The 24987-nt window shown below is 42.1% G+C and overlaps 1 protein-coding gene across 1 annotated transcript in view; it reads left to right on the top strand.

The window, feature by feature from the left end:
• The first annotated feature begins 7971 nt into the window (after window positions 1-7971).
• LOC146822800 (fibrous sheath-interacting protein 2-like) overlaps window positions 7972-24987 on the top strand; it is a 666318-nt gene continuing 649302 nt past the window's right edge. Inside the window, exon 1 of the mRNA XM_085606304.1 lies at window positions 7972-11811. Coding sequence (XP_085462430.1) covers window positions 7972-11811 — 3840 coding nt within the window. The remainder of the gene's footprint in view (window positions 11812-24987) is intronic.

Genomic DNA, 24987 nt, shown 5'->3' with positions numbered 1-24987 from the left:
CCATTTTATTTTGTCTTAAAAGTAATTATTCTTTGGTTGTTTTGTAGGGAGCAGAATATGTTGGGATTTATTGTAAGTGTTGAGGATTGGGGCATGGGATGGAATGTGCCTGGTGTCGCTGGTTGTATTAAAGTGTTTATGCACTTACTTGAATTGTGCATTCCCTTTACAGTACTAGTGATCTTCACGCTAGTTACTGAACTTTCAAACACTACGCTGACTAATATTGCTTATTAAGCTCATGAATTCCATTGGTAAAACCTGTCTTTTTTATGTGGGCACTCGATGTCCGTGCCAGCCACTGATGCTGCTCAAGCTACCTCAGTTTCAGAAAATACGGCGCCTTGCTGTGACAATGAATGCCCCACTGGGTCTTTCTTACTTATACCACTATGAGAGTTGTGGTCAGCAGAAAGGTGTGGGCAGGCCATCTTGAAATACAGGCAATATCTCCACTTGTTTCCACACACTAATGTGCACACCAAGGTACTGCCTGCCCTCATGATACTTTAGTTTCTGACCAGGCCATGTCGAGCCAAGATTTCAAGATACCGGTGTATAGGGCACAAGTCTGGGGTACACACGGGTTGATGGCGTCCACCCACTATTTTCACAGGTTGAACACCATCCACCCTGCCAAGAAGTTGGGCGCCACTGTATAATGTGCTGAACTCGTCCCGGTTTATTATCAAACACCGGGACACATTCAGCAGCGCCTGCACGTTATCTGCTTTCAATCTGCAACAACGTGCAGGCGGCTCTCTTATTTCAGACTCCTGCTGCTTCCATAACAAAGGCCGAATTTGAAGGGTCATCAGGCCTCCTTGCTACCCGGAAGCAGTCAGGAGCCTCACACCTAGGTGTAAATGCAGCCCAGGGAAAACAAAGACTCACAACTTGTTAGCACTTCACACATACTTAAGAGAGGCAGTGTTTCACTTTGTTCAGTCCCTGCTCATAAGATATGCATGCACTGTAAGAATTTCAGACGTGTTGGTCTTTCCCAGTATTTACACAAAATAAATTGCATTTAATAATAATAATTAATAATAATAATAATAATAATAATAATAATAATAATAATAATAATAATAATAATATAGCTCTTACTACCCCTGAGGAGATGTTGAAATAATTAAAGTACCACTGTTTTTCTTGTATAGTGCTACCCACCCCATTGCAGGGTGCCAGAGTGCTTTACATATATGTTTGTAAATCAAGGTACAGGACGTGTTACTTAACCCCTTCGATGCTGCGCAGATTCCGCCGCTGTGCTGACGGAATCTTGCGCGGGCGTGGTCATGACGGAATGGTTCCGTCATGAGCACAGCTCAACCGTGGGTCATGACGGAACCATTCCGTCATGAGCACCGAAGGGGTTAAAACTAATGGATTACAAGGTGTAGAAGTCACATATCATCTTCCATCGCTCACTGTGCTATTTTAGAAGGATTACAATGCAACTGTAAGTAACATAAGGATCTCTGTGTTCAAAGCAGTAACCCACTTTCCACATAAAATAAAATCAGTCATTTTCATCTTACATGATGTGCTTTGCAGGAGAAACCTAAACTCTCTATGCTACTTTGAGTCAAAACTGAGGCTAGACAAAACACAGATCTTTCGAGCAAGTGCATTAACCTCCAGAGATATCTTACAATTATTATTCACTCAGATTTACTGGGAACACAAAGATCTCTACAGCAGGTTCCTCAACCCCATATGATATTTTAAAATACAGTGTTTGCACCCTATTAAGCAGAACAGATTTACTGCCAGTTGTTTTCTTGTTGCCACTTTCTTTGTGGCAAAGTTTACAAGAAAAATGTATAAGTTGATGTCCAGATTTTGCATAAGGGCGAAGTCACTGTTCTGGCACAACCCTGACTCAAAATCTATTTTGGGATTTACAGTGCCATATAATTCCCTTTTGTAAAAAAAAACGAACGCAAGGAAGCACATTGCCCTGCCTTGCGTTACATTACGTCAGGTAGGCATTACATGGGTGGTGCTAGGGCTTTTCTGTGCATCTGTCGATGTATTTTGACGCAAACCCATATTTACAAAGACTTGTAAATATAGGTTTGCACCAAACTGGTGAGTCTATCTGAGGCGGCATAACATGGAGAAATATATCCATTTCTCCCCGTTATTTCCTTTTGCATGTATGCTACATTCTGAAGCACACATACAAAGAGGAAATCGCCTCATAGGATAGTTATTGCATGACTTTGGGAAAAAATACGCAAGACAGTTTATTGCACTCCCTTGCGTTACCGTGCGTCAGGTAGGTTTTACATGGGTGATGCATTGGCGTGCCCATACATCCACCCTTGTGTGCAAATAATATACGCATTATTCTAAAGGCAGGTACACTAGCTTTCCTTGGATCAGCCCGTGAATTCCACTTCCCTGTAAAAGAATCAAGGTTATTCCCTATTTATGTGAGGTGGCATTTCAGCAAGTTCCCACCAGTGAGTTCAAGTCTGATAAGTTACATGATGGCTTTGAGAAAGTCAAAGTGCCTCCGCGCTGTAGCGTGTCAGTCAGTACATGCCAAGCATTGGTGATACAGTATTCCCTCGCACCCGCTTTAGGTGGAGTGTAGGGTCAGTGTGCCCTGTCGTGTGTCTGCAGCCTGGTGGTGAGCATATTTAGTAAGCCTCCCTTAATTCTGCGGCAGGTCTTGGGTCCTCCTAGACTGTTGGATAGTTGAATTGTTGCTCTTCATCTGCGAGTAATGGCTTGCTTCTCCTTCAAAGCTGCACACTGCTCCAGGACGACAACTCTAACTTCACCACTGCCTCCCTCCTGGCTTATGGGGTTTGTGACAGCGCACACAGCAAAACTGTCTTTCAGGTCACTGCATTGCACAGTGCAATGGCCCTCTTCTTGATAGAGCATTGCACCAGGAGGACAACCCTCCACCACAGCATGAGGAGGTCATGGGCAGTACACAGGTTTTCTGCATTCACTTTGCGCACTTCACCCACTAAATGGAGATATCTTTATTTCTCCTATTTCACATCAAAGGTCAAGTTTTGTCTTTCATACTTGGTGCATTTGGTTAGGGTGCGGCTGGTAGGCAGAAGCCACATGAAAGCCAAGTATCAAACGCATTATATATGTGGCTTAGATTCTTATTACTATATTCTAAGAAGGAGTGACTGAGAAGTGATACAGGATTTGCTCACCTTCCCAAACACCTAACCAGAGAAAAACAACAGGAACAAACCTCTACCATGCTTAGACTATCTCTCCATACCAGCCCAAGGGGATCACCCTATTTTATTAAAAGGGCTCTCACCCACTGGAATTCCAAGTGGCATGCTTCATTATAGAGTCCTCGTCCAGATACCTAATGTATCTGGGTGGGCGCAAACTTGGTTGACAAGGTAACTCTTTGGTGATTGGGTGGGATCCTAGATTTAAAATATTCTTGGGTGTCCTAAGGGTTAATTTCATTTTCAAAGCGCACCCTGGTGGAGTTAAAAATAGGTGGGGATGCACTAAGGAAATTTGTATCCTGTGTAACCCTGCGTAAACATGTTTCAGCCATCACACCAATGTCTCACAGTGCTAGTTGGCTTTCATCAGGACCTCACAAGGATACCGTTAACATCCTATTTGTTTGCGTTCAATTGTAAAATTCCCATTCACCATACTCACACATGCCATACATACTGATCATAGCATTTGGTCACTATGTTTGCATTTCTTTAGTAGCATCCCATTTAGAGCTTCATAGGGGTGAGAAGTCAGGTGGACCTAGTAGTTAAACTTTCATTACAGGTCTCTTCCTGACCGTGAACCTATTTGGTTCCTACTTTCCCCACATCCTAGATTCTTGTTATACATGGTGCAACATTGCAGCCCATTAAATCAAACAGAAGAGAGAGATTTGCCTAGGATCACAGAATTTGGCGAATGTGGTCAAGCTGGGAATCTGGGATTGATCTCAGGTTTTCTGTTTTCACATTGTTCATTTCAGCCATTAGATAGACATATCTTTATTTCTCCTGTTTCTCCTGTTTTACATTAAAGGTTAAGGCTTTGTTTTTAAGTGTTGGCAAATTAGGTTGAAGTGTGGGTGGCAGGCAGATACCGCAGCTGTACACTTTTTGCTTCAAATAAGGACTGCCTTGCTTAATTCTGCATGCTCCTCCATTACCCAGATACTCCAGTTTTGTGCAGAAGTATCTAAATCTGTCACACCACAACAACAAAAATATTTCTAAAGATTTGAAATTGTGTGCTTTATTTACCAGTTCCAGTCATGTTGAAGACCTGTTTTCTTGAAAGGAGGACAAGTTGCATTTTTGTAACTCAGGAAATTCAAGAGCGCTGGATATAATTGTGCGAAATTTTGAAATGTACTGTATTAAAACACAATAACACGGGTAAGCTTTCTTTTTATGATGGTCCTAGGTTTGTGAGACTGGTGTAATTCAGTTTTGCTATCTATGAAATGAAAGATAATGTGTGCTTACCTTGGACTGGCTCCTTTGGGATGAGGTTAGTGAACAGATGAGCCCACAGGTCAGTGTTACTGTAAGCAAGTATGCCAGCTATGGTGCACTATGTTGGCAGTGTAAAATGCCTAGAATATGCAGAGGTCTTATTAGCAAGCATAGCCTAGTGTAGATTCAGACTACTGATGATAGTTTGTAGTGTCTCTCTCTGTTCATACATCTCCTCACTTGGGTAGTTTTTATAGGCCAACAAGTAATATTTCCTTTGGATGGCAAATATTTTCTTGAAAGTGTTGGTTGGGACTGGAATTGCATGTGCCTTTTTCTTGTGAGTTACCTTTGTCACCATTTCTCCTTTTCATCCTTAGCTACTGTGCAGCTTGCACTTATTTTGATGTGGAGCTGATACATCTTACTTTGAAATGTATTGTCCATCCTGTGTGTGTGCATTCTGGTGTTACTGCTTCCAGAGTAAGCTGTCAGGTTGTTCTGGTAAATATGAGGTTGGTTTAGATACAGTTAGGCCAACAATACGAACATGAGAGATGTCTGCTGCTAAATGTGAAGGTGACATTTTGGGGGGCAGTGTGTAATTTGTAAAAACAGAAATGTAGAGCCCCAAACCTTTTCTTAGGGTCCTGATGCTGAAGCCAAGGTTGCCATGATCTTTTTCTTTCACTTACCTAAAACGCTTATTCCTGCTTCCTGATATACTGCTGCTGCTTTTCTTTCAGGGGGTGATATGCAAAATCGGCCCCCTGTAACAAAAACAGCCCCACCAGTCTGAAACTTGCCCCCATCCTTCCGGCCCACCGGGCAAACACCCGATGCCTGCTATGGCCAGTCCGGCCCTACCTGTGCAAATGCCCTATTGCGGGTGACTGGGATAACCGGTTACTCCCTCTCAAAGAGGGTCCAATGGATGATAACCAGCAACAGTCAGTTTATCAAAAGCCTTTGGACAATTCCCTGGCTTTTCACACCATCAGGCCCCAGGAGGGAACTGAGTCGGAGTGTAGCACTTTTTCTAGAGCTTGCAGAACATCATTCAGTTACTTCGCCTGTAACCTAGCCGTACTTTCTTCCACAGTGCAGCTCACCACTGGTGTACTCCCCCCTTCCTCCCTTTGTTAGTTCGAGCCAGGGCAGCGCCATAGTGGAGTATGGCTTTGAAGCCCCGCCACCTCTCCACCCATATTGTTAATTGGCTTGTGTCATTGTCCTTCCTAAACGTTGGCTTCTGAGTCATTATTTGGCTTGTTAGTAACTCCTTGGCACTACTTTGTCTGCATTTGTTACCTCCCATAATGACTGGACCTTTTACTGGTGTTCTTACATGGTCTGCTTTATAAGTTGGTGAGCACTATTTTATTTAATGATCTTCCCCTATTCCACTCATTACCTCGCAGCATGCTTTTATTTTAATTTTTACTAATGACTTTAACTGTAGCGGCCGCAATTGTTTATTTGTTTATTTTAGCAGTGTGGTCTGCATTAGAGGCCGCGCTTACTTATTTATTTATTTTGTTTTACTAGTGCCCATGCGGCGCTTTCACATTCATAGATGCTGTGCCCCTTTCTTTACACAAACCCTGTCTAACGAAAGGAATGCGGCCTTCCTTAAAGTGAAAGCGCGGCATAGGCGCTTTTACCAAAAAAAAACATCAATTTTTCAACTTGACAAACGGATGCTTATTTTTTGTCAAAGCCTCCATGCCGCGGTTACACTTTAATGCGGATGTGCCCCTTTCTTTAGACACGGCTTGTCTAAAGAAAGAGGTAAGATCTTCATGAATGTGAAAGCGCCGCATGGTTGACTGTAAAACAAATACTTGCAATGCAATAGGTCTTGCATTTGTAAGAGTTTAAGCTATTGTATTGCCAATAGCTTAAACTCTTGTAAATGCGAGACCTATTGCATTGCAAATGCTTGTGTTTTCTCTTTCTATTGCTCCCCACCTTACTGGTTGGTGCAGGTATTCAGACACTCCTCTGCCCGTGCCGAATGACGATATCCTTATCTGCTCATCATTCCTTTACTATTGCCCGCCCCCTGCCTTTTGGGCTGATGGTTTCTGTTTCTACTCTATTGTTTTATAATAGATTGATTACAGTTAGTGCTACTTTTGATCCTCTGCTTTATAATGGGCCTAAAGGCGAAATAGCCCGTTCCTTGTATTTCGTGCATTCAGTGGCAACTATTTTTGCAGGTAGTCTACAATGTTTAAATACATATTTTGAGTTTAGCTTACTGTGTATTCTTAAATACCAATAAAGATGGGTTTGAAAATGCGATAACTTTGACAAATAACAACACCTATGTGTTAAATAAAACTGTGTTACCCCTAAGCAGCTTTGCATTCATATATGTAAAGAAAAGGTCGAATGGAGAAAGACTGGGGGGCCGATTTACAAGTCCCCTGTGCCACCAGTACTTCACTTTTTGTGACGTACTGGTGGCGCAGGGGGCTCCTCCATATTTACAAGGACAGGAAAAGCCACCCTGCATGACATTTCCTCTCCTTGTAAATACCGCTCCTTCACATGCAGCACTTTGCGTTGAAGGGGCGTTCCATGGGTGTTGCTGTGGGTGTTCCCACGCAACACCCAAGGAACAAGACACATCTCCAGATTTACAAGAAATCGTAAATCTGGAGATGCGTCTGAATGCTACGCCACCCTAGAGGTGTCGCGGCGAGGCGCAACAAGGAGAAATGTTTTCATTTCTCCTCGTTTGTTCCTCTTTCAATGCGTGCTGCATTCTACAGCACACATTGAAAGAGAAAAATGCCTGGGGTGATTGTTTTTGTGCAAGAAGGTGCCTCTTCCTGCACAAAAACAATCTCCTCATGACGCTGGCATCCTTGCACTGTGGTGCAAGGGTGCCTGCGTCAGTGCACGGTTGCAGTTTGTGCGCCAGCGTAGGTGGAAGCACAGAGATGCAACATATTCTTGTAAATATGTCGCATCCCTGTGCTTCAGAAGTGCCGCAGCGTGGCGCAGCCAAAGGGCTTGCGTTTCCACGCTGCGGCACTACCTTGTAGATCTGCCCCAGGGTTAATGAATTTGACTGAGGTAGTTTTCATTCTCATTTGCCTACCTCTCACCAGTTCTTCAACAGGTGGAGTGCATCTACATGTAAGCAGATCACTGACATTTTTCATCTTTTTTTTAACAGGATTTCCTAGAGGAAAGAAGAGACATATTTGGGAATATATTTTCGTGGGTCCTGAATGCTGCTTGTTACCCACACCCAGCAGTTACGACGTATGAAGGCTGTACTAATTCAGGAGAAGAGTCAAAGAAACAGTGCTTGTTTTGTAACAGCTCCAGTGTTAGTAAAGTACAACATGAACATGGTGCTTTCCTTGAACAATTCAATGTTCTGAGCATACGGATTCCCAGTGAAATGTATTTATTAACAGGAAGTTCAATGCCAAGAACCAACATACAGTCACTTCCGTCTACAACATCTCCTTGGGAAAAAAGTGATGGCAAAATGTCTTCACTGCAGTCACAGCTTGAACTATGTAAAGTCAACAAAGGAATAGAACAATTGACAGCGATTATAAAATATCACAGAGCACCAGATATTACCACAAAGCATTTCGGATTCTTCAGTTCCCTACTGCGATCGTTGGTATTGTCAGACACAACTCCTAGTGCACTTCGACCATATCATACATTGCAGATGTCTGTAACTGAGTGTAACTTCCATCCAGAATGTTTTTCAGAAACAGGCCGAAAACCGCAAAGCTATTCAAATGATCGTGATACACATCATCTTTCGCCAACATGCAAAGGACCTGTTAGTAGAAATGTAATTGACTCTGCAAAACCGCTCCATCAAGATATTCCAAACATGGCTGAGGAAGGCCTATTACAGTATCTAGTGAGTTATGCAGTATATATGTTAGCTAGATACATTTTACTTCGGTTTGTGCTTTTGGTCTTCACATACATATTTCAAGCTAAGATATCAGGAGGGGAAGTAACAAAGGTGTCCTTTCCAAACACAGCAGTCGTGAAGTGTTACCATGTTAACAATAAACCGCAATCCCTAGTGCCGAGATGCATTTCGAATTGTGCCATTTACAATACAAACAATTCAAATATGAACCAGTATTTGCAAGGGCAAGTGGATATTCAGAAAGTGGCAGACTCGGTGTATAACAGTATAGTGCAGAGATGCGAAACCCCAAGTGCAATCCAAGCCGCATTAGCATGCCAAAATGAAACCATTCTTGATAGAATCGCCAATACAATCATCATAGAAATAACTCGCCATCTTCAGCCACTTTTATCTGGTGACACATTACCTGATCAGTGCACTGATGATGTGGAACGTGAAGTGCAGTACCCTCTTTGCGGACCAACAAAATCCCCCGTTTATTCTGATATATTTTTGGAAGATGTTATTTCTGGACTACTTTCCAAAATTGTGGTTACTGCAAACACCATGAACAGCAAAGATGAAATTATGCCAGAATGCAAACTCAGTGACACAGCAATACAATTAGTGCTTCCTCTACTAGAAGAAATCGGCAAGTATCAAATCAGGATTCTGCATGTTAACCAAGACATGAAGGTTACGCAACCAGATGAAAATGATGCCAACAAAGTAGTTGACGTGGTTTCTCAAAAAGTGGCTGACTTATTTGGATCCTATCAAGCAGCTGAAAAGGCATTAATTTGTAACGGCAAAAGATTTGTGGATCGAATAATGTGCTTGTTGTTGTCTGGAATATCTGGTTACCACATGCTGCCGTTACAACCCAGAGATGTGTGTCCTCTTGAGTTTGTGTCTTTAGAAGCTGAAAACATTATTCAGAAAATACCAAATAATGTTAAGAAGTTGCGGCAGAAAACGAGGTCGTTCTCACCACTTACCACCATGTTGCCTTCCAAAGTCTTGGATGATATTGTTAGCAACCTTATATCAAAAATATTTCCATCCACTGGTATATCCCCAGGACGCCAGAGCAGTTTATCTGATTCACAATTCAGAGACATGGTCCTCAAACTTACACAGGAAGTGATGAAGGAAATTTCAAATCACGAAATTTGGTATACACAAGATGCAACCTACATTCAGTGTGCACATAAACCTAAAGATGTTGAAGTGTCTGATTCTAAATGTGATACTCAAATGCAGGTGCCAGACAGTATACCAGTGGGTGAGAACGATTCAGAGAAGCGAATATCACGCTTATTAATTAGAGAGATATCAAATCCTAATTTCATGGCAGATCAGCCTACTAGTTCACCAAGCACAGGTTCTGTATCACCATCGTGTGTGGTTGAGCATATCCTGTGTGGTCTAGATGTGTCTTGGGAGCGTAGTTCGAAAACAGACAAACCTGGTATCTATAGTGATTCGTTTTTGGAGGATATTTTGTCAGGCCTTGTGTCTAGGATCTTCTTTGCTATTTCAGATCACATCAGGAAAGAAATATGCAAGCACACTTCAGAAGCAGGGCTTAACACAATGGCAGAGTCATTTGTAAAATCCCTGGTTGCTGAGGTTGATAAAACTGGAATTAAAGTTAAGAAAGAGATGCAGGCTCGTCCAGAGACAGGTAAAGCTGTTGTGGACTTGATTGTTAACTGCATATTTTTTAAAATATTTGAAGACTTTGACAACAAGGAAGCCTTGTTTGAGTGCTTAAATGATGGTTGCAGTTTACTTCCTGCAAAAGTAGCCTGTTTTCTTGTGTCAGCAATTTCGTACTACCAGTTGCAAGTACCAGTCTCTGAAGATAGTGGACCATTCACATCTATAGACTCCAAAGCTATAGTGCTGAAAATAATGAGCAATTTAAAGGATGACAGCTATCGAAGCAGTCTCTCAGGGTCATCTGCTCCAGTGGTGAAAGTTCCTTCAGCAACAAGTGTGAACGCTCTTAGTGTTCTTGAAGCTGTTTTAGGTGATATCACACACCCACGTGGCACTTCTCCAACAGAAACAACTTTGTTGTCTAGCACAATTTTAGAAGAAATTATATCCAGGATTCTCTGCAAATTATTTTTCAACTGTCCTAATTTGTCACTGTGCTCGAAAGAGACGTCCTCAACACTTTTGGTGAAGGCAATGACTGAAAAGCTGCTAAATGCATTACTTTTTTTAATTCCAACAAATAATATTACATTAAGCCAGGATTCTAGTGAACCACGCTCTGTGCATCCTAAAGATAGTCAAGTTATTGAAAAAGTGGTTGAGGAAGTTTACAGTAATACGTATTACCTATGCGGTTCTCACATGTCTATATATGAACATTTGTCTAGAAAGGACGATCTAGCACCAAAAATAGCAGGTCTAGTTATTGCAGAAATCAGCAATTATCAATTTCAGCCATGTTACCCCCATGGAAAATTATCAGACAAATATGTAAGTACACAATCAGGTTACATAGTTCAACGAGTGCTGAATCGTATCAGGGGGATGCCACATTACAGCCAGCTTTTTGAGTCAACTTCTCAGGTTCTGTATGCACCATTCTTGGAAGAAATTGTAAGCCAGTTTTTAACAAAAATGTATGTGTCATCTAACTTTTTACAGCTATCAAAGACAAGAAGCAACTCAGTAGAAGCCGAATTGAGTAAAATAGCTTCCCAGATGATAAATACAGTATTAAAGGAGATGGTAAAAAGTGAAATTAATGTAATTAAACCAGCCAATGAGCAGCAGCACTTACATCCAGAAGATGAAGATTTCATTGCAGTGGTGGTTGACTCAGTCTACGCAAATGCCTTGCGCGAGTCAGGTACTCCATTTAAACTTTTCAAAGCTATAACAAGTGGGTGCACTGTAGTTTCTGAAAGAATCGCAAGCCTTGTGATCAAGGAGCTTTCCAAGTTTCAGCTGCAGAGTTTTCCAGCCCCGTGCATATCTTGCGATGTATACACTGACATAGAAGTAGCTAAAATTGTTGACAAAGTATTCACAGAGGTGGCAGCGCAGTCGGCTCTGAGTGATAATGCAGAAAATATTGTTCATTCAATTACATACAAAATCACAGATCCCCGGCTAGACGAATCAGAACCAATCATCATTCCTCGTGTTAGACAAGACCCACTTAGAATAGATCCTGCCTTGATTGTTGATCATTTAGCCGTCTTTTCCATAAAAACAGAATCTGTTGATATTTTAGAAAAGCATAGCTTGCTTCAAAGTGGTAAGACTGTAGCGGAGTTAAGAAGAGATGCTGTATCTGGAATGGATGCCTTACAAGAATGTGGCGGTGCCGAACCACTGTCTTCCGAATTTCAAGTTGAAGATAGCCTTCTGAAATATGCCTTATTGGATAAGCTTGGAAGGATAAATTACAAACCGAGGAGGGTAAGTATAGTCCACAGTTCAGAAATACTCAAAATTGCAAGTTTGCTATATTTTTATTGTATTGGCATATCGATGCATTTAAAAAGAACAAGGTTTTCACATGCATGCTCTTCCTGCAAAATCCTATTACCATCTTCACAATACCATTTAATGCCAGTCTGAAGTAAATGTATGTGTCTTGTAAAGCGCACTGCGGCATCGTAGACCACTGGGGAACCCGTCCTGGCTATCCCTGTGAGATTGTCCCTCCTGGGTATCTCCAAGGTGAAACCAGGCATCCCCGGTAAATGTGGGGGGCCGTTGTGGATATGAGGCAAGCTAATGCCCAGAGTGATCCCTGGTTAGAGTAGGCACCGAGGCGAGAATTATCGAGTCCGCTGGCCCTGGTCCACGACCCTGCTGCGTTGGGAATTGAACCCTGGTCCTGGGCCGTCCTCTGCTTCCGGGTCTGCTGCCTCTAACCAGTGAGCCACACCACTCCACATTAACAACAAAGATGGTGTACTTCACTCATGTTTTCATTAAGTAATTAGACACGTATTGAGACTGATTCACAAAGAAATGTATGAGTAAACAAAGATGTTACTACTTCACATACTCCTAAATGCCTTTGTGAATTGGCCACAAAACATCTAAAATAGGACTATTCAGGGACACCCCATAAACAATTAGTAGGGATTGAAATGAGTATCCTTTACACTTTCGTCTATGGGCAAATCAAGTGGTTATTTTTTAGTACTTCTTCACATACTCATGAATGCCTTTGGAAATTGGTTGCAATGTCTCTTTAAAGATCCAAGCATAAAGATTGGAAACCTGTATTGCTATATAATAAAAATATATAAAGTGCCTTAAGGGTGCACATACACGAATACCTCTCCATGTAGACCACCATTTATGCATCCTCAGCAAACTTCCTCTTCAAATTAATGTTTCCACTGCCTGAAGTGGACATTAACATCAGTTGATTCAGCTGCTTCCTATTCCATGAGCAAGGTAGGTGGCTGCTTTCTGGTATCAGGCATCACCATTTTGTCGACCGAAATATGGACCCTATATGAGGGAATTGAGCCCACTTCTTTGAGGACAGCCCCCTTGTTCTCCTTCATAATTAAATGCCCCTCCATAACTCCATCTCACTAGAGTTATATTTTAGGGCCAAGTGAAATAGGGAACGATAATGAGTGTAGTATGCAATGGATACTGACTTTGCACAGTAACACAGCAGCACTTCATCTGAAAAAGCCCCACCTCATGGTATTGCATTAGAGCCCTTTGGACTCTGAAGTATCTGCCTGGAGGATAAAAGAGATTAAAAGGGAAGAGAAATGGCGAGAGTAATATTGCAAGGGCGTAATGGAAAGAAAAAACTGCGAGAAGAAAGAAGGACGGCAAAGAATGAACGGAAATGTAAACGCCTCTGATTTCCAGAGCAATTTTGAATAATATGGAGGAGCCATTAAACAGAGTAGTGCAGCATCAGTCAGACATTATTCAGTAAATAACTATTTTCTGTTACTCCCCAAATGTAAATTATGCTCTAAGAAAGGAGAAAGAAGTGTTAAGGGAAACCTGTGCAAGTTTCTATGAAAACAAGTGAGTGGAAGGGAAATGGGGAGAGAGACTATTGGAGGGACAGATACAAAAGCCAAAGACTAGGTATAGAAAGGTTGATAAATGAATGATGATGCACAGAGGAGTTGTGAATAGATGCAGAAGAAAGAAGATTGTGATTAGAAAGAGACTGAGTGAGGGTGACATGAGATAAAGAGCTTTGGGAATGAATGCCTTCTGTGAATACCGAAAGTCTTAAAATTTTTATTTTTCTCAGTTTAGTAGTAGTATAGTTAGGACTCCTAACTTTAGGACTCCTAAATGCCTTCTGTGAATACCGAAAGTCTTAAAATTAGGATTTTTCTCAATTTAGTAGTCCTAAGTTTAGGACTCCTAACTTTAGGACTCCTAAATGCCTTCTGTGACTACCGAAAGCCTTAAAATTAGGATTTTTCTCAGTTAAGTAGTAGTATAGTTAGGACTCCTAACTTTAGGACTCCTAAATGCCTTCTGTGAATACCGAAATTCTTAAAATTAGGATTTTTCTCAATTTAGTAGTCCTAAGTCTAAACTTAGGACTACTAAATTGAGAAAAATCCCAATTTTAAGAATTTCGGTATTCACAGAAGGCATTTAGGAGTCCTAAAGTTAGGAGTCCTAACTATACTATTACTAAACTGCGAAAAATCCTAATTTTAAGACTTTCGGTATTCACAGAAGGCATTTAGGAGTCCTAAAGTTAGGACTCCTAACTTCTGTGAATACCGAAATGAGTAAGTGCCTTCTGTGAATACCAAAATGAGTAAGTGCCTTCTGTGAATACCAAAATGGTTTAGGAGTTTGTCTTAAGTTAGTTCTGTGAATCGGGCCCTTACTGTCCTCCGGTAGGGGGCAGGATTTAAAACTACCTCCCAGGTTGGTGATCCATCACATCCAACAGATGGGTCTTGCAAATTGTTTAAAAAGGCTACGCCCTACCTTTTCTCTCCACCCCACCAATAATCCTCCTACAGCAGAGGGTCATTTATCCATCCTGCTGCAGGAGGTATACCTGTTGCTCTCCAAAGGTGCTACAGAGCGGCTACCAGATTTGGAGAAGATGGGATTGTTATCCCCGCTATTTCCTCAACCTGAAAAAGAACCGGTGTCCAGGCCTATCATCCCCTGAATGTTTTCATGAGGAAGGACAAATTCTGTATGCTCACATTGGCTCACATCCTTTCTGCCCTCGATCCATGAGACTGGATGGGATGAGCATTTTGAGTTTACTGTTCTCCATTGGGCCTCTCCCGCCCTTTTTAGGTGTTTTAGGTGTTCATGAAAGTGATGGCAGTGGTCACTGCACATATTTATGGGTTCCCATACCTCAGTAACTGGCTGCTGAAGGCAGGCTCACCTCAGTCAGTTGTAGACCACCTCTGGATGATGGTGCAACTTCTTAGTTCATTGAGGTTTACCATAAACGAGCCAAAGTCCCACCTGACTCCATCACAGAAGCTTTCATTTTTTTGTGTGATCGTGGACTTGGTGGGGTTAAGGGGTTTTCCTCCAGCACAATTAGGCCCAGATGTACGACCTATTTGTGCATGCAAAATCCTACAGGGCCATGTAAAACCCTATTTAGCGAGGCGCAATTTATTTGCGACACGCTAAATAGGATTTGCAACTCGCAATTAGGGAGGGGCGTTCCAAGGGCATCCCTTCCTAATTTCGACTCGCCACCCTATATAAGAATGTTTTGTGACCGCAATTGTGGTTCCAAAACACTTGCAATTTACCGCCCTCTTTCAAATGCAGGGGAACATATTTTTTAGGGGCAGGCAGTGGTCCCAGGGACCAATACCTGCCCTTAAAAAATTAAACGAAAACGTTTCATTTTTGAAAAAAAATGCATCCCGTTTTCCTTTAAGGAAAAAGGGCTGCATGGGAGGGCCAGCCATTCTCAATGGGGTCGCAAATTGCAAGTGCCTTATGAAGCAATTTGCAACTCACAAAATGACATGGTATGGTCATACATATGGCCCTTAGTCTCTTACATTCAGGCAATAATTCTGATATTTTAACCTTGATTCTGGATACCAGTGAGTTTAGTGTAGACGCTTCTAGACCTACAAGCCTTGTGTATCCTCTTTACAAACTATACCAGGTGACACAATGGAATCTGAAATCCCAGCAGGTATTTGTACATGTGCCCTTGTTTCAGTAGACTGAACATACCTTTTTTCATTCAAGTTAGTTTTTTCTATCATTAGTAATTACATGGCCGTTTTGCAGTTCAAAATATAGCTCATTTTATTTATTTATTACTTTACGTGAGTGCATCAAGGCCGCTTTTCCAACCTCATGCAGGTTTCAGAAAAGATGACCCAAATATGTAGTGGTGACTGACCAGTTACAATTTGTCCTGCAGCATGGACGTCTCCCTCTCCCACCCAGATCTGACATTTTTAATGGATGTATCACTTCTGGGTTCGGGAGGTCATCTAGGGCAAGTGTAGATGAGAGTGTTCTGGCCTCCTCTGGAGAGCCAGTTCCACATCTACCTCCATTTGGTCCTGAAGGCTTTCCTATCCTCTGCACCAGGCTCTGCTACACACTGACCTAAAAACAGCCTCAGAATATAGGAAAGCCCATTACCCCAGTGCCAAAGACACTACCAATGTGTTGGCACTAGGGGTACCTGTTTTTAACATCTGCCAAGATGTGAAGTGGGCTTTGGTGCATATGTTCACAAAGCACTAGAGCTATCGACCAGAAGAAAACATTGTCTTCTCTGGCGCTCTTTCTGGTGGATATTCTATGTAAACACTGATTCCTCATTGCCTGCCCTGCTCCCAGTCTGTGGATTGGGCTTCTGGTAGGTCACAGTGTTCCAATTTAGAGATTTCAGTCTGTCAACATTCCAATTTGTATCTAAGGGTGTGGAAGTTGTATTTCTTAAACTGAAGTCAGCACACAGAGGTGGGGCCAATATATGGTTCTGTGTCATCATTTGAGAGATGGGACAACCCTTCCATGGAGTCTGTTGATGCCACTTGCCAGCACTTGAGAATTATTGCAGAAAGTTACTGGATACAGTTTAACACCTATGGATTCAAAAAATGAGGACTGTGGTTACAGAAACCACTGAAAAGAGTATTACTGAAGGTGAGCAACTTGTTCATTTAGCCAAACAACTTTTAGAGCAGGCATTTTTGCATGTGTTGTGGTTTCAGTAGACTGAAAGTACCTTTTTTCAAGGCGAGTTTTGTTTTTCTATCATTATTAAGTACATTGCCATTTAGTAGTCCAAAATGTAGCGAATTTTTAGTCATGTATTAATTCATGTGGGTGCAAACTGTTTTTAATTTGACAATTTAACACATTTTTCTTTTTCTTTAAGTCTTTCACGCTGTACTGTATTTTCTTTCTTTCTTGATGTCATGGCTACAGTACAAACCTCTAAAATATCACAAGGAAATGCTACATTACACTACCTCCTCTCGTCCCCATTGTACCAGTTAACAGATTCTTATTATAATCTGTTGCCATGCACATTCTCCTCCACCTCATGTCATTTTTGTTTTGTTTTGTAGATGCATTTAAATAGTACTTCATACCCAGTTGATCAGTTCCAAAGTACATTATCGGATGAGTAGCACACTATACCATGGGAGAGTGCTTGATTCAGAGGGTGTTGTATTTGCTGTGGGCCTATGTGGGGAGCATCTTTGTATCATGAATGAGTAACCAGAGTAATGCTCTTACTGTGCTTTGGGGTGCTTCTACAACTGAAATTGATGACTCTGTCCTGACAAAATAATCTTAATGTGTATGCTTTATATTGTAAACTTCACAAAGCACAATCCTAGCTCTAACGAGAGTCACAGAACTTTACAGAGAATTCTTTTTTTATTACAGTAGGCTTAGATCAAATATGTGATTCTATGCATAGAATGTTATTGGGTTCATATAATGGGGTCTTTTGAACCAGGATATAATCTTGAGAAAGTGGGAACATTTAATAGAGGCAGTACTAAATAAGTATCACATTTTATTATTTTACAATAGTTTTATTTTGAGGCACCAGGAAATAAAGTTATCTGTTAAAAATCACAAAGCATTTGGGCAAGTGCTCAAGGGTGGATCCGACACCAGGTCTCTGTGAGTAAAATATTCAACTAATCCATGAGACCAATTCTTCTCAGGAAATAACTTACAAAGAAGTTATCAAAGCATTTTACCCTCTACTCTTGAATTACGACAAATAAACTAAATGTTAACAAAGTATAATTTGGACTATACAGACATCTAGTACCAGTATCTTGTGTCTGAGCATCACATTGCGGATAATCAGACTGAAAAAAACGTTAGACCTCAAATCACAATCAGACTTAAAAAAACATGTACTTCTCAGATAGTATCAAAGCCTGTTTAGATTAAGAAGTAGTTGAATTAGTGAGTCTGCAGGAACTTAGGTATTCTGGAACTGCCTACTTGTCCTTTTGAAACTTTAAAATAGACTTTGGTATGTATGGTTGATGACAAGACTCTTTACCCTGTCTCATCTTTCCTGAGTAAAAGATTACAATCCATGAAACTTGGGTTCTAAAGATATGTCTGCAGCTTTGATCATAACATGTAGAGCTCTTCAGCCCTTGCAACCTCCTCTTTCGATTTTTACATGGAACCACTGGGTTTGAGAGTGATGGATATCGATAATGGAAGGACCCGTTTACTGCTGACACTCACGTCTGAATGGTGCACCTAAAAACTCATTTTTTTCTACTTTATTGTGAATCCCTGAAACATGGATTTGGATTTTCCACTTTTCATGAAAGAAAGCCCTCCACTAGCTTATCTCTGGGTCAGTATATATAACTCACAGACAATTGCTTTCATATTGGCTGCAACACGTCTACCCACTTAATATTGCTACCTCACCAAGACAACTTTACTAAGAGGAGTTGCAAGCTCTACCTACTAAAGTAACTGAAACTTCTCATTTGCAGAAGGAGATTCAGAGCCCTCTATCATCCCAGTTAAATCCGTTTTCTATCTGGTTGCTGCCTTTTGTCTAGCTCAGGGAAGTTTCATCATATTTCCTTCTTTTATTTAAACCTCCAGTTACTAGCCGCTGTGCCTTAATTCATCTTTAAGAGGATCAGAATTTGCTATGCTCCCTTGTACTTTAGACAGCTATTGTATCTGAGGGAGAATTTCAACTCATATTGGAAATTCTAACCACCAAGTTAGGCATGGCATGCAAGCATGATTTCACATGCTTCACCCTGAGAACTTAATATGAAATACTCGTGTGACCCAACTTGTTAAATTTCTTGGAGATGCTTAAGAATCACCTCTTTTCCACACTCATCTTTACTACTTAAGCCTCTTCTTGTTTTTCCAAATCCACTTTTGCCCCATGTTTTTGACTGTTGATGTAGAATTATTAGCCCACTTCTACAAAGCAGCAATGTCATCATTGTTAGATATTGGGTTACTGGTTGAGGGAGTGAAACCCTACTAGGGCAGCAACCACAAACCGTGTCAAGGTGAAGTCACAAGCAAGCCCCAAATTAACCTGTGCTCAAACTTCTGGGAGCTTGGCACAGAGCAGTCAGGCTTAACTTAAAGGCAATGTGTAAAGTATTTGTGAAACACTTAAAACAGTGATAACGTGGAAACAGATCGCAAAAAGGACCCCATACCAAATTAGAAAAATAGAGTAGATTTTAATAAATGAAACAAGACCAAAATGACAAAAATCCAATCAGTAGATCCGGTATGTGTCATTTTACAGATTTTAGTGAAAATAGAGCCAAAAAGTACAAACTGCCAACTATGGGTATCTGGACGCAACTGACCATGACAAAGTCACAAGTTCAGGCCAACCATGATGGGGCACCAGCCAGATACAGGGACAGGATTAGGCTCCCTTAACAAAAATAGCTTAAGTCCTGGTTGCAGAATCATGCGAAGTCCTTGCGTGGAAATGCACTGCCCGGTGTCAAGAAACCATTGACGTTGAGCTTGTGATGCAATATCCTGCATCAAGATGCGCTGCGCAGCACAGTCAGTGACTGGCGACAAGAGCTTGAGGCGTGAGGTCCGGCATCGAGGAAGTTGTGAAGACTTTATCTACACTCCGGCACTGAGGTTGAGGTGGCCACGGTGGGAAGGTGCTAGTGAAGCTGCTGAGGTTTGCGAGGACTTGTGTTGGGATGTGTCGTACTGCATTGAGCTGAGCCAGTTGTCAGTATCGAGATACGTCATGCTGGTTTGGACTAGCGGTGCTACTGAGGCGATGTGCAGTCCTGTGTCAGACGCTGCGAGGAGCTGTGGAGTGCTGGGCCAGTTGTGAGCATTGAGATATAACACACTGGATCTGGCTTGCGGAGCTGTCAAAGCAATGCGAAGAGAAGCTTCGGTCACTATGGTTTGCGTTCAGGTCAGCCAGCTGACCCTGGGTGACACACAGGCAGGCTGGTTTCAGCAAGGCATCTCTCAGCAGAAGACGTGTGTTGCAACAACAGCAGCCCTTGGGCAGCAGAACAGTCCTTGGACAACAAAGTAAGTCAGCAGGGCACACTTCACAGCCAGGCAGACCTTCTTCCTGACAGAGTCTACAGGTCCAGAAGTGACCTGAAGAGTTGGTGTCTGTGGTCTAATATTTATACCTGGTGCCTTCTATGAAGTGTAAGGAGCTTCTAGAGGATTCCCTTTGAAGTGCACAAGTTTATTGCCTCCCTTGCCCTGGCTCCAGACAAACGTTAGGGTGTATGCAGCCCTTTGTGCTCATCAAACACAGATTTCAGTTTTGTTTTGCTGAAAATCTTTTTTTCTAAAATCATTGAAATGCTGGACATGGCCATGCTTGTGTCATGAATCGCAGCCGTGCTTTAAAGCTCCCATTCTCTATGACTGACCAGTTCTATTTAAGAGCACCCAATAAAAAAATCAATTTATAGATATAATGTCGATAGGGTCTGTGAGTCTTGAGACTCTGTGGTCAGGAGTCTCTCTCACTAAATTTGCCTGTTTCCACAGCAGCCGAGACACCCTTGGTGCAGCCTCCCGACTTCATTTAGTAGCCCACACTGTGGAGAAGACAAGCCACAGCAGCTAAGTGGTGGGCAGTTGTCATGGAGGAGAGAGAGAGGAGAGCGGGGAGTGAGGCATACCCTGGACTCACTAATTGTTCAAGGGCTTGGGATCGCCCAGTGAGAAAAGTGGCTGTCAAAACTCCTGAGAGTATTACAACCACTGAAGAGTACTAGTGAGTAAGCTGGAGATATTTTTTTAGATGGATGTGCATGCTGATATCCTGTTAACCCTAAAAGGTCCCAATAAGTGTTGATGATCAACTTTGGGAAAAAGAAGATCAGGGGGCCCATAGGGAATTGTCCTGAGGGTCTGCTTTGAAGAGAGATCAGAACCATAAGTTGTTCTAGGGATGCCGGACAGAAGATATTTGACTGGTGTCCCCTTCTTCATTGGGACATTGTGCAGGTAGGTGCCTGACTGCTCTGTGCTTGCTCCGTCACACACCATGATGAGCCTGTCTTCCTGCAACCTAAAGTTTACTGTCCCTACATAAGGAGATAATGCACCTTCTGTTTTACAACTGAGATCAGAGAAGCTCTCTCTCTCATTTTTGAAAAATCCATTTTAGCCAGTGTAGGTGCTCTCCTGCCATCTAAGAAAGAAGGGAGTTCCTGGCTACTTTGCTACAGCTACATCCTCAGCTAAACAGTTTGCTCCGTAAATGGATCTTGACGGAAAGGAACACACTGCTAGCAACTCCAGTGTGGCCCTTAGGGGGGAGATGTCATTGCCACCCTCAAAACTTTTAAGACTGGATTATGAGAGGAAATCAAGGCTGATCTCTCTCAGGGTCTCCAGGATGATAATGTCGAATTTGACTCCAAGATTAACACTTTTGTCTTCATATAGACTCAGTTGCCTTGAGAGAGTTGTCCAATGAGTGGAAAAAGAAGAGCCTTGCGGAGCCTAAGGATTCATTGGAATAGGCATTTCAATGCCTAAAAGCACAGCTATAATAGTGAGTCTCTTTTTCAGACTTCTGGGAGATTGTCACTCTGAAGTTCATTAGAGAAGGTCCACTTGGTGGGTAGCTGCAGAGGAAAGCAACATTAAAAATGATAGATATCCTTGCACAATTCCATAGCTACAAAGAGCTGGCCTCCATGCAAGGTTGTAAATTCAGTGCCTACATCCCACCTATCCCCCTTCCCTCCTGCAACTCTACCATGAAAGCAGCCATTCCAGTGATCACAGACAAACTGAGGAAGAAAACTATAAAGTACATATGGACATTTCCTTTTAGCATTTCATTTGAGACACTTTTTGAACCTGGAAGACTGTGGAACCTGGAAGACTGTGGTTCCAAAGAATAGCGTTGGAATGACATAGGCATCAGCAAGGGTAGGTGGCTCAAGAGGTTTGTTTACACATTGGGAGAGGACACGCTGCAGCATTGGCCAGATTTGAGAAAGAGATACAGAGAGCTAGAAGGAGGAAAATGGTGGAGGAATCTATCTCAAAAAGACCACAAACAGTGACGACTTTGTATGTCTCAGCTCAGAGTGAAGGACTAGCTTTATTCTAGGAGTGCGTTTTAGTCTGTTTGAGTATATCAGAATGCAGACAATTTAACCTGTTGTAGGGTGTGGCTACAAGTCAATCTGATAAGCGTTATGCCCAGCAATGGGGGTTCAGTACTCCTATGGTAACTGTCTGTAATTAAATAAGTTGGTGTCTGTACATGGTGCATGCTGCCTGGGGGAAGAAGAGCTAGTATCTCACTTCCCTTCGATGTGTCATGAATGATCTCTCTTTATGGGGTATCTTCCACAGTTTGGAAAAGCTACTCTTTTTCTTTGTTGGTGTTGGTTAAGCTATTTGGTCCATGTAGGAGGAGAGAGGGGGAAGTTTAGAATCCAGATTTAGTCACCTTGTTTTGGATTAAAGTGAATTGCTGTCATACATTATCAACTTTGTAGCATCCCACGAGTAGAGGATTCTGCTTTGATGTGAAGTTACCTAATGTTTTCTATAAAGCATTTGGTTTTTCACATGGCTAGAATTCTTTCACTTAACATTAAAGATGAGGATTATCCCAACAAAAGGGTTAAGGACTAGCATTCACTGTCGGAGGAGCACTATGCTATAGCTGCCATGCAGGAAACGCATTTAAAAAAGACAGTAAGTCCCGCCTCTAGAATTAAAACATATACATGAGGTTACGTTTCCTCTGCCAGCACCAAGCACACTGGTGTGGGCTTTTTTCATAGATTACTACAATTAAAGCTATTGAGAAGCACACTGGTTTACAAAAGATAGGTTCCTTTAGATATCCGGGTGGCTACAACACAGAAAACTCATCATGGCTACAGTATATGTATACAAAGTAAGACAGGATGTGTTCCTACAAGACTTCCTGAGGTCTCCAGCAGAGTTTGCAAAGGGTGATCTTATAATTGTGGGGGACTCTAATATTGTCTGGGATGCCAACATTGATTGTTTGGGAACTTCAACTCCCCCTCTTCACTAAGGGCTTAGCCAAAGGATATCCTCCTGTGGGATATTAGGAAAGAGAGAAATAGGGACATTAGGAACTGTACTGTTCGAGTCATGTGTGCTGTAGATACACATGCTTTGCTTACTCCTGCCATCTAGTGTTGGGTCCGGATGTTTGCAACTTGTTTTTCTTCGAAGAAGTCTTTCCTAGCCACGAGGTAAAGTGACTCTTCCTTTCAGTGATAGCGCACTTGGACATCGACTCCATTGTTAGATAGTTTTTTTCCGCCATCGGGTTCGGACGTGTATCGCTGCGCTCCAGTTCACAACCGTCCTTCGGGTTCCCCTCAGTGTGCAATCCACTGCATCTTCATCGTCGGTATAGTTATCATATGTGTTTCTCTCTCTCTGTGTATCCATTCCGTGGGGAAAGTCTCTCATCTTTGATCGAAAACATCGTGGATGGCCTTCGGGCCTAGCCTCGTCAGTCTATTCTTCTGCTGATGGAACAGACCCCATTTCAATTCTGTTGTCGGTGCTGCTCCAAATACCCTTGCACCTATTTAGACCAAGTCTGCAACTTGTGCCTCTCACCGGAGCACAAGGAAGAAGATTGTGAGTCCTGTTGGTCGTTCCGATCGAAAAAAAACTCTTCGAGATCGTCAGGCTCGATGACGAGAAATGCACGCCAAAGGACTCAACATACTCCGGATATCTTTGGAGAAGAATCTGAACATGAAGCCACAGCTGCGGAAGAAGAGGAGGCCTTCTCAGTTGCAGTATCCGATACTGACCTAGAGATCAAATTGCAGTCCGAAGACATTCCAGCGGGACTGGTGGTCATGTGTACTAAAACCCCTGTACCCCATAAGCTATCTTCCACTAAACATAAGGCTTCGGCACCACCTCTGCCTTCACCGAGATTACATTTTTGACGCCCCTCACCCGGGCCCGGCACTGCAACAAGTAGTCAAGCTTTCCGGCTAGGGATCGAGCCGAGACAGATCGTCTTCACACCCAAAACATTCTACTCCGAAAGACAAATTTAGTTTGGAGCCGAAATCCTCTGTTTCAAAACAAAAGTCCGCTATGGAGCTGAAACTTTCCGCTTCAAAACAAAAGTCCGCTTCTGAGCTGAAACCTTCCACTTCCAAGGACCAGAATGACAAATCTGGTTCGGCACCTAAACTTTTGGCACCTACATCCAAAGAAGATATTTCAGATACCCTGGAACCAGTTTTCGACATTATGAATGACAAATTGGATCCAAAGCAGAAAAAGCTTTACATCAATCCAGACACTGGACATATATTAGCCAAAACCCCTTCCAAAAGGAAAGTCAGTTCAGAGGACACTGGATACAAGATCCCCCTTAAGAATAAAAAAGACATTGCTACAAGTCCTATCCATCCTAATTTCCCATCCCCTCCGCCACTTCTACCATCTTCACCTTTACTAATACTGCCAGGTTCAGATCCACTACACATAACACCACAGGGATCTCCTTACACACAGCCTGATTTAGGAAATGTGGATGATAATGATGATGATGACAGTATTCCTTAGCCTACTGGTCCTTAGGATGATTATAATATTGATCCACCTATGGATAATGATCCAGACCTATATTCTGCAAAACCTTCACCTCTAGATGATAATATTTCCTATCTAGAGCTAATTTCCAGAGCAGCAGCATATCATGAGGCTACACTGCATAAAGAGACCTTAGATGACGATTTTTTATTTAAGACACTAGGGTCCTCACAAAGAGTTAGCCAGTCTCTTTTTGTTAAAAGGCATGATGAGACATGCAGATGACATTTTTAAGGACCCTGTTCGTGCACAAACTTTTATCACCTAGGGTCGATAAAAAATATAAACCATCACCCTCTGATCTCGTTTTCATTAAAAGACAGCTCCCTCTAGATTCATTGGTAGTTTCTAACGCTCATAAAAGAGCGAACTCACAGACATCTGGAGATGCACCTCCCCCAGATAAAGATTTGAAGCTTATTGTCGCATTTGGTACAAGGGTTGCTGCTCAAGCTGCTAATCACTGGTGCATTGCCAACACGCAGGGCCTGGTAGCTAGGTATGACA

The sequence above is a fragment of the Triturus cristatus genome, chromosome 5_2, assembly GCF_964204655.1.
Source record: "Triturus cristatus chromosome 5_2, aTriCri1.1, whole genome shotgun sequence".
Lineage (NCBI taxonomy): Eukaryota > Metazoa > Chordata > Amphibia > Caudata > Salamandridae > Triturus > Triturus cristatus.
The sequence above is the reverse complement of the archived record's forward strand: the minus strand, read 5'-3'. Positions and strand labels throughout refer to the sequence as shown.